Source organism: Felis catus, chromosome E3 (genome assembly GCF_018350175.1).
Source record: "Felis catus isolate Fca126 chromosome E3, F.catus_Fca126_mat1.0, whole genome shotgun sequence".
In the NCBI taxonomy this organism is placed as follows: domain Eukaryota; kingdom Metazoa; phylum Chordata; class Mammalia; order Carnivora; family Felidae; genus Felis; species Felis catus.
This window is the reverse complement of record NC_058383.1, coordinates 26,197,760-26,211,969: the sequence shown is the minus strand read 5'-3', so window position 1 is coordinate 26,211,969 and position 14,210 is coordinate 26,197,760. Positions and strand designations below refer to the sequence as shown.

Here is a 14,210-nt window from a genome sequence, read left to right as displayed (position 1 = left end):
AGGCCCCTGCTTCCATTCGATTGGTTGGAAAGGGCAAAGGAAAAGAAGATATTGGGTATGATCACCATCAATCACTCTAAAGGAGACTTGGGTTACTAGGGAGTTGAGGATGCCGCCTGGGTAAATTCCTGGGAAAGAGGACCAAGAGGGAACTCTTTATTGTCACAGCTGTTGTACTTTCTGTTTTACCAGCATGGAAGGAGAGTTTTCCCTATGTGTATCCCACATCCTGCATCCACTTGTAGAAGTTGCAGGACGAAATTAAATTCACCGCATGGTCAATAGTGTCTCTAGGTGATGGTTCTAACGGCTAGACTTAAATTGTTAGTTTTTTTCTCTAATTTTAGGTTTTGTATAGAGAACATGGTTTTTGTTTCGTTGTTTGTCTCCACTTTACGGTTGATGTGTATCTTTATTGATGCAAATTGTTTTGAGGGGTGTGGGGTGGGGAAAAGGAGATTTTGCAACGCATATCATGCTTTTGAAAGTGAATGCCCAATGTGTGCGTGCAGGCTCATCAATTCTGGCAAATGTACCACTCCGGTGGGGGGATGTTGAGAATGGGGGGGGGGCGGGCTATGCATGTAGGGGCAAAGGGTCATTTCCACTTTCCTGTCAATTTTTCTGTGATCCTGAAACTACTTTAAAATTTTTTTTTAATTTTTTTTTTTAACGTTTATTTATTTTTGAGACAGAGAGAGACAGCATGAGCAGGGGAGGGTCAGAGAGAGGGAGACACAGAATCTGAAACAGGCTCCAGGCTCTGAGCTGTCAGCACAGAGCCCGACGCAGGGCCTGAACTCACGGACCGTGAGATCATGACCTGAGCCGAGGTCGGTCACTTAATCGTCTGAGCCACCCAGGCGCCCCACTACTTAAAAATTTTTATCAAAAAATTTTTGTGGAATATTTTTAAAATAATGCATATCCACTGACTACGTCAAGGGATCTAACCAACAGAAATTTTCCAAATGTAGGATATATATTTGAAGGCAAAAAATCAAAGATGCGTATCTGGAAGGAGATATAACAAAACATTTAATTTCAGTAACGTCTGAGGGTTGGGATTGTTAAGAAAGGGGCTTTCACTTTCTACTTTACACCCTTGAACTATATATTTTTTCCAAGTTATAAAACATTTAATATAATTTACATTTTAATAAAATATTTAATACAGTTGTTTCAAACTTTTCTAACACAGTACAATAATTATAAATTATGGCGAACTATTCCATAGCTTTTTAAATCCAAGCAATTGGTGTGAGGATGATGTAACATTCTTATGTAAAGCTGAGTGTAAACTTGTCTCTCAAAAGCCCTAAAACGTTCTTATGAAACCTTTAGTGTAATCCCATCCCACATTGACAAAAATTTATGGAAGTCCAAGTTATTGTCAGGAAAAATTGAAAACAAAATGTTAAGCAGCAAAGGAATGTTAGAAATTATGACCCATCTTTATGTTATGTAGCCCATTGAAATGTTTATAAAGAACTTTTGATAACATGAAATAACACGGTAAGTGAAAAGAATACCAACATTTTTTTTCTTTCTTTTCATCCCATCCTCCCTCCCTTCGTGCTTTCTATCTTAAGAGGAATTTGGCAAGATTAGCAGTGAATGTCGATAAATGGTGCTTATATGTGATTTTTTTCTCTGTACCTTTCAGTGTTCTCAATATTTTCTGTAACAAACAAGTATAAGGAGAAAACAAAATTTCAGGAAGCGAAAGTATATTAGTCCCTAACTCTATTCTCAAAAATAAAAGTAACTATATGTATTATTTTCCATTTTAAAGGGAATTTTATCTCAGAAAGGTGAAGACACGAAGCAAGTAGCAAAGCCATCCCAGGTCCCAAGCATCCCATGCGTTGGAGAGAAAATACAGAAAATGGAATTTACTAATAAAGCCATACCCTATATAGAGAAGATACATTCAGAAATCCTGTCTTCCCAGGGATCAGACCTTGCAGCTCCACTCTGGCAAAATGGATTGTCTTCATCATTACTTACTCCTGAGTAGCTGCTATCAGATGTTGCCAACTTAAGAATTAATGCAAACAAAAAACTTGCCCAGCTGGATTCTTCTCTTTGCTGGGATGAGAATATTCTGTGATTGCAAGAACATGCAAGGCTGCCTTGATAAAGAACAAGAACGTGTATCTGGGGGAACCCTCTGATGCATTGTTGGTGGGCATGCAAGCTGGTGCCGCCATTCTGGAAAACAGTGTGGAGTTTCCTCAGAAAGTTAAAAAAACAGACTACCCTACGACCCAGCAATTTAAGCAGATTTATAGCCTTTGGTATTTATCCAAAGTCTACAAAAATACTGATTTGAAAGGGCACATGCATCCCAATGTTTATAGCAATATTATCAACAACAGCCAAATTCTGGAAAGTGCCCAAATGTCCATCAACTGATGAATGGATAAAGAAGATGTGATGTGTTGGGGCACCTGGGTGGCTCAGTCAGTTAAGCGTCTGACTTGAACTCAGGTGATGATCTCATGGTTCATGAGTTTGAGCTCCACATCGGGCTGTGCTGACAGCTCAGGGTCTGGAGCCTGCTTTGGATTCTGTGTCTCCCTCTCTCTCTCTGCCCCTCTCCTCTTCACGCTCTCTCTCAAAAATAAATAAACCTGAAAATTTTTTTTGAAAAAAAGATCGTGTGTGTATATGTATATGTGTATACATGTATATATATAATGGATATTATATATAATGGACATATATATATAATGGAATATTACTCAGCCATCAAAAAGAATGAAATCTTGCCATTTGCAATGATATGGTTGGAGCCAGAGTGTATTATGCTAAGCAAAATAAGTCATTCAGAGAAAGACAAATACCATATGATTTCACTCATATGTGGAATTTAAGAAACAAACTAGATGAACACAGGGGAGGGGGAGAAGGTAGAGAAGCAAACCATAAGAGACTTTTAACTATAAAGAACAAACTGAAGGTTGCTAGAGTGGGGGGGGGGATGGGCTAAAATAGGTGATGGGCATTAAGGAGGGCACTTGCTGCGTTGAGCACTGCATATTATAAGTGATGAATCACTAAATTCTACTCCTGAAACCAGTATTATACTATATGTTAACTAACTAGAATTTATATTAAAATTGGAAATAAAATCTAAGAATAAAAAATAATAGAAAATTAAAAATATATATCTATTTTGTTTTAAGTTTTATTCCTTTGATTTAAAAATTTATGAATTTTAGGGGCATCTGGGTGACTCAGTCAAGCGTCCGACTTCAGCTCAAGGTCATGATTCTCAGGGTTCGTGAGTTCAAGCCCCGCATCTGCTAACAGCTCAGAGCCTGGATCCTGGTTCAGATTCTGTGTCTCCCTCTCTCTCTGCCCCTCCCCTGCTTGTGCTCTGTCTCTCTCTGTCGCTCAAAAATAAATAAATGTTAAAAAATTTTTTTTAATTAAGAATTTTAAATTCCAATAAAGCCCTGTTTTGTAGGCAAAAAAAATAATAGTAACAAGAACCTTCTTTAGGAGAATGGAGCAGAACAGGGAAATGGAGACAACAGAGACATGATTGGAGGGACTTTTAAAACTCCCCATGTTTGTAACGGGAGAGGGTGGAGGGCAGTGTTGGTGAGTGGAAAATAAAGTACCTAGCAAGGAACATATCGTTATGGAAGTATACACTGATACAATGGGATGCTATGTAGCTATTAAAAAGAACAGGTGGCTATTTATATGGAAAGATCTTCAAGATGTTATTAAGGAGGAAAAAGGGAGCAGCTCAGAAATATACATTTTTCATGCATTCAACCACACATATATATCTGTTTGAATACGTATTATAATTTTCTGGGAAAAGAAAATAAACATTAGCAGTGGTTCCCTCTGGGGGGTGGAGGATTGGGAGAGGAGTGCTTGAAATAATTTTATGTGTTTTTAGTTTAAAACACATACCCATACTCCTTCCTGGCTTCAGTAGAGCCAAGGAGTCTTAAAAGCACTCATCTGATGACTGCATTAAACCCTCTGTCATTTGGGGCGCCTGGGTGGCTCAGTTGACTTCAGCTCAGATCATGACCTCATGGTTGGGGGAATTGAGCCCCACTGGGCTCTGTGCTGAACATGGAGCCTGATTGGGATTCTCTCTCTGCCCCTTCCCTGTGCACACTCTCTCTCAAAACAAATAAACTTAAAAAAAAAAAAAAACAAAAAAAACAAACTTCTGTGATTCTAGGAAAAGGCAAAGAACAACTTTATAAACTATTAGTTTTCCACAGTCACTTCATTGCTGACAAGAAACCTCCAGGAATTCAAATATACACAAACACATTTTAAAACCTTCAAGACACTGTTTAATCAGTAGTTTTAAGGCACATTTGTTAGACCTGTACTTCAACAATTATACAGACATCACTTGAAGTTATTAAAGTTATCAAAATATATAAAAACATTCAAGTAAGAGGTATGCAAATCAGCAGCATTTAACCAAAATGAATATATTAGCATACTTCAGTATCAATTTTATAACAGGGAAAGAAAATGGAGTTTCCATCTCACACACTTACATATGTACACACACATGTGCACACACACGCGCACACATACACACACACACAAACTTGACTGTTCTCAGAAGCATGGTGAAAGCAAAAACATATAAATAAGTGCAGTAGGTAAAAATACCAACAATTAGAATTTTTTTCAAGTGAGGATAGAGTGAACTTTTGGTTACTCAAAATTCTGTGATACTAGTTATTAGCCAGAAAAGCTCATTTGTCTCACAGGTACAAAAGTATCACATGTTAATGGTAACTTTGGGGAACAGCAAGAAAATGATCTGGCAAAGGGACAAATATATAGAAACGTGTAAACTATGGAAAGCATACTTTGCTCCTCAGAGCAAGGGGTCCATCGTTTTGAGTAATGGCGGGTTGGGGGTGGGGATGGGAATACTCTTAGCAGAGCACGGCTTTCCAAAACAGGTACCCAGCTTTAAACTCCAGGTTACTCCTGAGGAAAGGTTTAGAGCCTGTGAAAGGAAGGAAAACAACAGAAGAAAGGCTCTGATGGTCTGTTACAAAACTCAGTACTTTAAAAAAGATTCTGAAGATAATTAAGACACAAACTGATTACGTGAAACCATAATTTAGGCTTATTAAAAGGTTCAGAGCTATCAATTCCATGTAAGTTTATGATGAGGTATTTATTGCATGTGGTTTTTGCTGTAACGGAAATCTTAAGCGGTACTCTGCCTATCATGTAAAATAAAACTTAAAATTTTAGGCACAAGGAAACAATAGCCCTGAACATACGGCATTGCAGATGCCAGCATTCAGTGTCCTCTGGGACACTTGCACAGGCTGGTCTGATGCTGCAACCCGTGATCCTCAAACACTTACGCACATAAACCATGGCCCCCTGTGCTCCATGCACACACTCAACTGCCCTTTCCAGCCTGGCTCTGAAATGTGAAGTGTCCATGAGAAATGGGGACCTCAGTGCAGGAAGGAAAATGGCATTTGGAAGACTTGAAAGACAAGCTTTGCCTCTTAATTTTGATACCCAGGGCCCTCTGCTAAGTCTCAGAACTCAGGACCAGAAGGGAACTCAAGACCTATGGATACCCAGCACCTTAGAGACAGCTCCCCCCCAACCCCGAGCACCTCCCCACCCCCGAGTAATAAGGCAGCAACAAAATACCCAGGAACTAAGACATCAAGGCCCCCAATCCACAGCATTCCCCTCCTCCCCAAACTTAACCTTATTCACACAGCAGGGATGGCTTCACACAGAGAGGAAGCTGGGTACCTTCTCTCTCATATTACTACCAGGTAACTGGACTTATACAGCCACCCTCTCCATGTTTCCACCATCCGTTTCAAACATCTGAATTCAAGGATTTCTCTTCATGAAAAAAAAAAAATCAGGTCTCGGAACCATTTAAAAAGGATTACTACTTCTTAAGGAACACTTCTCAGCCTAAAACTCCAGAACCTGGTTCAAAAGAACAAGCCCAGTCTCATGAACGGATGACTCCCACAATTAACTGTAAAAGACAACACAAATGCACTTTGAAAAACATAAAAGGGCTCTCCTCCTCAAATTTTGTTCTATCAGCCTAAACGGCTAAGTAAGTTAGTTTTGTGGGGGAGTCACCAAGCTGCTGGTCTATAGGCAAACCAGGTTTGAACCTGGTCTTTCTAAGACACTAAAATGAGGGGCTGGGTTACATTAGGGGTGGGTTATAGCCACTGCAGCTGCATAATATGGAGCTACTTTCAGGAAAAACCTCAACTCCAGAAAAATATATTTTAAAATCTCTGCTCCAAACCCAGGTGGACTCTGTAGGCTCAGCAGGTCAGCTTCTGAGCAACATGCAGTAGGATCCTCACTGCCAGTCTAGACGGTTCTTCATATCCCTCTGGGCTTCCGTTAGTTTCTGAATTAGATAACGCTTGTCACGACTTTCCTAAAGACAGAGATGGGTGCAAGAGCACATTCAATATTTTTGGATACATGTATCATCATTTCAACCAATAAATTGCCTGTCAGACTCACGGTTAATGATCCTAACCCCCGGATGGTTGTAATGGCCTCCAAACTGGTCTGCCTCTGGCACTCTTGCCCCTCCATGGCCCCTTGTCGACAAAGTGGCCAACAGTCTTGTAAAAATGTACATCAGGAGGCGCCTGGGTGGCTCAGTTGGTAAAGCATCCGGCTTCAGCTCAGGTCACGATCTTGCAGTTTGTGGGTTCAAGCCCTGCGTTAGGCTCTGTGCTGACAGCTCAGAGCCTGGAGCCTGCTTCGGATTCTGTCTCCCTCTCTCTCTGCCCTACCCCTGCTCATATTCTCTTTCTTTCTCTCTCAAAAATAAATAAACATTAAAAAGAAATGTACACCAGACTGCTACTGAACACATTTCACTGGTTTCCCATCACACTCAGAATTAAACTCAATCTTCTCAACAGAGCCTTCAGACTGTGCTGTAACCCCGGCTGATAAGCCACCGTCCTCCAGCCCCAGGGGTGCCCTCACTGTCCCCTCTGCCTGTTACTCTCATCCCCAAGACCTCCCACAGCATTCAAGTCTCAGCTCCAATGTCACCTCCTCAAAGTGGGCTTCAGGGGCCACCATCGACAGCAGTAGATGGCCACTCATCTTGTCTGTGTTCTCTTCATGGCAGTTACTGCTATTGAAATTTATCACTTTTTCTGTAACTATTTATTTATTTATTTTTTTTAATTTTTTTGCAACGTTTATTTATTTTTTTTTGGGACAGAGAGAGACAGAGCATGAACGGGGGAGGGGCAGAGAGAGAGGGAGACACAGAATCGGAAACAGGCTCCAGGCTCTGAGTCATCAGCCCAGAGCCTGACGCGGGGCTCGAACTCACGGACCGCAAGATTGTGACCTGGCTGAAGTCGGACGCTTAACCGACTGTGCCACCCAGGCGCCCCATCTGTAACTATTTAGCAATCTTGTCTCCCTTTATCACCACCGTATCCCAGCACAGTGTGAAGAGCAGGGAGTGATCAATACACATGTTGAAAGACTGGATGAATGACGCTGGGGAAGGCCCGGCCTGAATGCAGAGTTTAGGAAAGTGGTGGTGAGCGGGGCCACAGCATTCCACCCTCTCCCTGGGAAAAGTGCCACTTTCTGTTAGATGTCCTGGGTAAAGGTCCCCAGCCATGACCCTCTGGACCTGCTCTTCCTTACCAGGGACAGCTGCTCTCGGAGCTGGACCACCACCCGCTTGTGTGCTCCGGCAAGGGCGATGAAATAAAACATAATGAGGCTGCAACACAAGGTGGAGAGGTCAGTAGGGATTTTGCACCATTTGAAGGCCACTAGAAAAACCACCTGATCCATTTTGCCCAGGACAGTTTTACTGTTGTTAGGAAAAGAAGGAAGGAAAAAAAGAGAGGGAGGGAGAAAGGAATAGAAGGAAGGAAGGAAGGAAGGAAGGAAGGAAGGAAGGAAGGAAGGAAGGAAGGAAGGAAGGAAACGAAGAGAAAAGGAAAGGAAAAGGAAAAAGAAAAAGACAAAACTCATTCATCCTAAGCAGAGGGCAATCAGAAATGGCCCCAGAGGGGTTGTGAGTTGGCAGTGGTAGCAGAGACTGATTCATGCCTTGCTTTTTAAGCTAATATTAAAAGTTGTTGCTGTTCCCTTGGCACATAGAATATGATAGGGAGAGACAAGGAAATGGTCCAGAAAGTCAGCTCAGCATAGAATGCACTGGCTGTGGATAATCACTGTGGAACCCCCCTCGTCTCAGTTTCCTCATCTGTAAAATGGGGATAATATAGTAAACCCCAGGGACAACAAGCCTAGGATAATACATTTTTGAATAAAAGCAACTGGCAATTGGCTCCTATCTTCCATGTAGTCCCAGATCTCAAAGTGGGGTGATTGAAATGACTGTCTTTGGGGTGAGGAGCAAGTGGAGTGGAGAGCAAGCCCCCAGGAAAAGAGTAGGCAACTCATTCCATTCCATGAAGGGGAGGTGGTTTCCTGTCCAATTTCCCCAGATAGGGCTGAGGAAATGAGGGCCACTGGAAACACTGGTATCAATGAAACTCTTCTAGAAGATACCACGGCCACAGGACAAGAATGGCCAGATCAGGTGACCGCCACCAGATGGCGTCAGCCAAATGACAGCTGGAGTAAATGCACGGGGCCAGGAGTCTCTGCATCCTGGGGTCCTCAGAATTCCAGGCTGGTTGTCTGCACAGCTCCCCCAAACCATGTTGTTAATCTCATCAAAGGTATCATGCCTTTAACAAATACATTTCTGAAGCTCACTTCTTGCACTGGGTGGGGTTTTACTGTAAGAATATCTCTATCATGGGGTAAATTGCGATGATTTCATTCATTACAGTTAATACATACCAGCTACAATCAATTCTAGTTATTTGTGGTAGTTCTATTCTATAAAGCTTCTAGGAACACCTGATTAGTGAATTCTGAACCAATGGCCCTAGGGGAAATACAAGGGGAGGTTCCTTGAGTCACTGGTCACAACATTTTTGTCAACTGATCAATACCTTATTTTATGTTTCTTATTCATTGAGCAAATCAGCTATCAATACATGATCTTGCTTCTGTTTAAAGATGATTTAGTTACCATTATTGTTGATTCCTTAACTCTGAACTCGGTGTCAACAGTACCATAACCCATGCCTGAATGAAGCTTATCTAACATACAGATTTTCTTTGTAAGGCACATCTCAGCCTCTTTGCACTTAGGAACATGAGAAGCACTTCAGCACTACGCTTGGGACGGTTTTATACCGGGAAATGAGCCACCAAAAGCACAAAATGCAAGAAACATGGCACTAAATAGGTCACCAAAGACATTTGTAGTATGAAGGCGGAAAGAAGATGGCAGGCTTATTGCCTTGTTTGACCTCAGCTGGTTACATGCATGCTATGGTCTGAATGTGTGCCCGCAAAATCCGTACGCTGAAATCCTAATCCCAAGGTGATGGCATGAGAAGGTGGGGCCTCCGGGAGGTGATTAGGTCCCTCACAAATGGCATTAGTGCCCTGATAAAAGGGACCCTAGAGAGCTAGCTCAGCCCTTCTGCTATGTGAGGACACCAGAAGTCTGTAAGCCAGAAGAGGGCTCTCCCCTAATCATGCTGATCTTGGACTCCCAGTCTTCAGAACTGTAAGAAATAAATTTCTGTTGTTATAAGCCACCTAGTCTATGATATTTTGTTATAGCAGACCAAACAGACTAAGACAATGCCCTTTGGGTGACTCAAATTTTTTGCTACTCTGTGCAAGTCCACAAATGACCATGAAACTGATGGTTTGAAACTGATTTTGGGGGTTGTAAAATATTTTAGCAAGTAGGCATATTCACAATACAGAAAAAAAAACACCCTGAAATCTATGAATAACGAAGACAGACTGTAAGACTGTGATTAGAACCATGGCCACCACACAGTAAGCCCTCAATGTACATTTGTGATTAGAATTACTTTAACACGCAAAATCAATCACTATGCAGCAATGACTCTTGTCACCCTGACATATAACACCTGTCATTTACTGAGCCTTTACTAAGGGCCAGGTCCTCTGCTGGCGTTTTACATTTAAAAATGCATTTTAGGGGTGCCTGGGTGGCTCAGTCAGTTAAGCGTCCGACTTCGGCTCAGGTCATGATCTTGTGGTCACGAGTTTGATCCCCACGTAGGGCTCTGTGCTGACAGCTCAGAGCCTGGAGCCTGCTTCGGATTCTGTGTCTCCCTCTCTCTCTCTTCCCCTCCCCCACACATGCTCTCTCTCGTTCTCTTGCTCTCTGTCTCTCAAAAATAAATAAACATTAAAAAAATTAAAATAAAATAAAATAAAAATGCATTTTACATTAAAAAAATTTTTTAATGTTTATTTTTGAGAGAGAGAGAGAGAGAGAGAGGAACGGAGGAAGGGGCAGACAGTGGGAGATACAGAATCCGAAGCAGGCTCCGGGCTCTGAGCTGTCAGCACAGAGCCCGATGACACGGGCCTCAAACTCACAAACTATGAGATCACAACCTGAGCTGAAGTCGGACACTTAACCGACTGAGCCACCCAGGCGCACCAGCATTTTACATCATTAACCACATTTCCTTCATGTCACAACCCTATAAGGTATGTGCCATTCTTATCCCCATTTTCCAGGTGAGGAAATGGAGGCGCAGAAAGGACACAGACTACTTAGAAGCAGTAGAGCCAGGGTTCAAGTGCATGTGTCTAACCTGGTGCTCTTCTCTCTGCCCAGTAATGATTTACTTTATCAAAGAGCCAGTGATTTTGTGAATAATCAGTAATATTAATCGACAAAGTTCATTGGATTTATGTCAGGCATGGGCTCAGGGCTTCACCTGCAAGATCTTAATGAACCCGCTCAACGACCCTCTTTAAGAATCACTATTATTATGCCCATTTTAGAGATGGGAAAGTGAGGCTCACAGAGGTTTAGTGACTTATCAAGCGTAACAGGTGGGCTTCCATTTCCCAGTGGAGAGGAGTCCACGTGTCTCAATGGAGAATCCTCGCAAGGGTCTAAGCGGTTCTTACTCACCAGATGATCATGAAGAAAGGCACTGCAAAGGCTTCCGAGGTGATGCCATGGACCAGGGACTGCAGTGACCTGGGAAAGGTGCTCACTGTCTTGGGGACCACCTCCCAGGTGGTGTTGAAGTTGGTGAACGGCCCACAGGCTTTTGAGGAAGGGACGCTGCCGGGACACAGACCAAGGGGCTCAGGGTGAGGCATGCGGCACAGGCTGAGTGCCACTCCTCCACCCGGCCGCAGGCTTTGTCATCCAGCGACCTGTGAGGAACAGCCCGATCTTATGGGCCTTCTGGAATATTCTGGTCAAAAATGCTGACCCTGAAATTCCATCTAATCTGTAGACTGACTTCCAGTGTACAGGAAATGTAGCACAGAAGAGCCAGTTAAATGACACTGTAAGACAGCAACCAAATAGATCCAGAAGGTGGTAGTGATTTTGTGCACCAATCTCTCAGTTTGGAGGGGAGGAAACAGTTGTGGACTTTTCAAAGAATTAAAGATTAAAGGAGAGTAAGGAGACATGGCAATGAAAGCAATGGGTAAAACTCGAAAGATCCTGATGTTATTTTATTTAAAAAAATTTTTTTAACTTTATTTTAAAGAGAGAGTGTATGAGTTGGGGAGAGGACCAGAGGGGGAGAGAGAGAAAAAGAGAAAGAGAGAGAGAATTCCAAGCAAGCTCCATGCTCAGTGTGGAGCCCCACATGGAGCTTGATCTCATGACCTGAGCTGAAATCAAGAGTTGGACACGCAACCAACTGAGCCACCCAGGCGCCCCGGATAGATAGATCCTCATTTTTAAAAAAGGCTATAGAGGCACGTGGGTGGCTTAGTCGGTTGGGCATCTGACGTCGGCTCAGGTCATGATCTTACAGTTCGTGGGTTCAAGTCCCACATCAGGCTCTGTGATGACAGCTCAGAGCCTGGCGCCTGCTTGGGATTCTGTGTCTCCCTCTCTCTCTGCCCCTCCCCCACTCATGCTTGCTCTCTCTCTGTCTCTCTCAAAAATAAATACACACAAAAAATTTTTTAAATATAAAAATAAGGCTCTAAAAGACTGTTGGGGACAATTGGAGAAATTTGAAAATGGCAAGAATAAGACAGTATTCATTTTCTGAGATGTGATGTTATTGCAGATGCATGAGGAGGAGAATATACCCTTATTTTTAGGAGCTGCACAATCAAGTATTTAGCTCATATCTTCTGTGCACACCCAGATCTCAAAATGGGGGTGGCTGAGGTTATTACTTACATATGTCATGGTGCCTATAACAATTTCAAATAGGTCACCACACCCATAAAAAGCATATGCATAGAGAGAGATAAAACAAATGTAGCAAAATGTTAACAACTGGGACATCCAGTTGATGGGTATGTGAACCTCTATTACTGCTATTTTTTTTTAACTTTTCTACACATTTGAAATATTTCAAAATAAAAAACTAAATAAAAACTAAATAAAATTCAATGCAAAAAATCTGTAATTAAGGCCTAAAAAAATTAACTTCTGTGTATGAGCTTTTCCACTGTAGCCCTATTTTTATGGATAAAAAAACATTCTTGGAAGCAACCTAACTATTGTTTAAGGCAATGGATGAACAATTTATGATCCATTCATAAAAGAGAACACTAAAAAAAAACCACTGAAAGAGACATTGAGATGTAAAATGACTGGTTCCCATACAGAAAATAGTTGGGAAACAGGATTGGAAAATTAATTTTTTCCATCATATATTCTTATGTTATTTAAATTCTGTGGGATGTAAACATATTTATTACATATTTTGTAGAACTTTATATTTTATATATTTTATATTATATATATTTATTTATTATATTAAAAATCAAAGCTAAAAAAACATTTTAAAGGAATGAGAGAGTTCTGTATGTGCTGGCATGGAAAAGGGCACATCATAAAATTAAGCGAAAAAAATAAGCCACCATCCACTCTCACCGCTGTTGTCTAACATAGTGTCGGAAGTTCTAGCATCAGCAATCAGACAACAAAAGGAAATCAAAGGCATCAAAATTGGCAAAGATGAAGTCAAGCTCTCACTTTTTGCAGATGACATGATATTATACATGGAAAACCCGACAGACTCCACCAAAAGTCTGCTAGAACTGAGACATGAATTCAGCAAAGTCGCAGGATACAAAATCAATGTACAGAAATCAGTTGCATTCTTAAACGCTAATAATGAAGCAACAGGAAGACAAATAAAGAAACGGACCCATTCACAATTGCACCAAGAATCATAAAACACCTAGGAATAACTCTAACCAAAGATGTAAAAGATCTGTATGCTGAAAATTATAGAAAGCTTACGAAGGAAATTGAAGAAGATATAAAGAAATAGAAAAACATTCCGTGCTCATGGATTGGAAGAATAAATATTGTTAAAATGTCAATACTACCCAAAGCTATCTACACATTCAATGCAATCCCAATCAAAATTGCACCCACATTCTTCTCAAAGCTAGAACAAGTAATCCTAAAATTTGTATGGAACCACAAAAGACCCCCAATAGCCAAAGTAATTTTAAAGAAGAAGACCAAAGCAGGAGGCATCACAATCCCAGATTTTAGCCTCTACTATAAAGCTGTAATCATCAAGACAGCATGGTACGGGCACAAAAACAGACACATAGACCAATGGAATAGAATAGAAACCCCAGAATTAGACCCACAAAAGTATGGCCAACTAATCTTTGACAAGGCAGGAAAGAACATCCAATGGAAAAAAGACAGCCTCTTTAACAAATGGTGCTGGTAGAACTGGACAGCAACATGCAGAAGGATGAAACTAGACCACTTTCTTACACCATTCACAAAAACAAACTCAAAATGGATAAAGGACCTGAATGTGAGACAGGAAGCCATCAAAACCCTAGAGGAGAAAGCAAGGAAAAACCTCTCTGACCTCAGCTGCAGCAATTTCTTACTTGACACATCCCCAAAGGCAAGGGAATTAAAAGCAAAAATGAACTACTGGGACCTCATGAAGATAAAAATCTTCTTCACTGCAAAGGAAACAACCAACAAAACTAAAAGGCAACCGACGGAATGGGGAAAAGATATTTGCAATGACATAGCGGACAAAAGGCTAGTATCCAAAATCTATAAAGAGCTCACCAAACTCCACACCCGAAAAACAAAT

General features: G+C 41.4%; 1 protein-coding gene across 6 annotated transcripts in view; it reads right to left on the bottom strand.

The window, feature by feature from the left end:
- Positions 1–4,311: 4,311 nt before the first annotated feature.
- TMC7 (transmembrane channel like 7) overlaps positions 4,312–14,210 on the bottom strand; it is a 56,594-nt gene continuing 46,695 nt past the window's right edge. For 4 of the 6 annotated variants that reach the window (XM_023246456.2, XM_006942274.4, XM_006942271.4 and 1 more), the window contains 3 exons: positions 11,060–11,215; positions 7,702–7,780; positions 4,312–6,451 (listed from right to left, as the gene is read on the bottom strand). In XM_023246456.2, the coding sequence (XP_023102224.2) occupies positions 6,371–6,451; positions 7,702–7,780; positions 11,060–11,215 (316 nt within the window). In that variant the 3' untranslated portion in view covers positions 4,312–6,370. The remainder of the gene's footprint in view (positions 6,452–7,701; positions 7,781–11,059; positions 11,216–14,210) is intronic. The other 2 variants (XR_006590975.1, XM_006942272.4) reach the window with 2 other exon arrangements.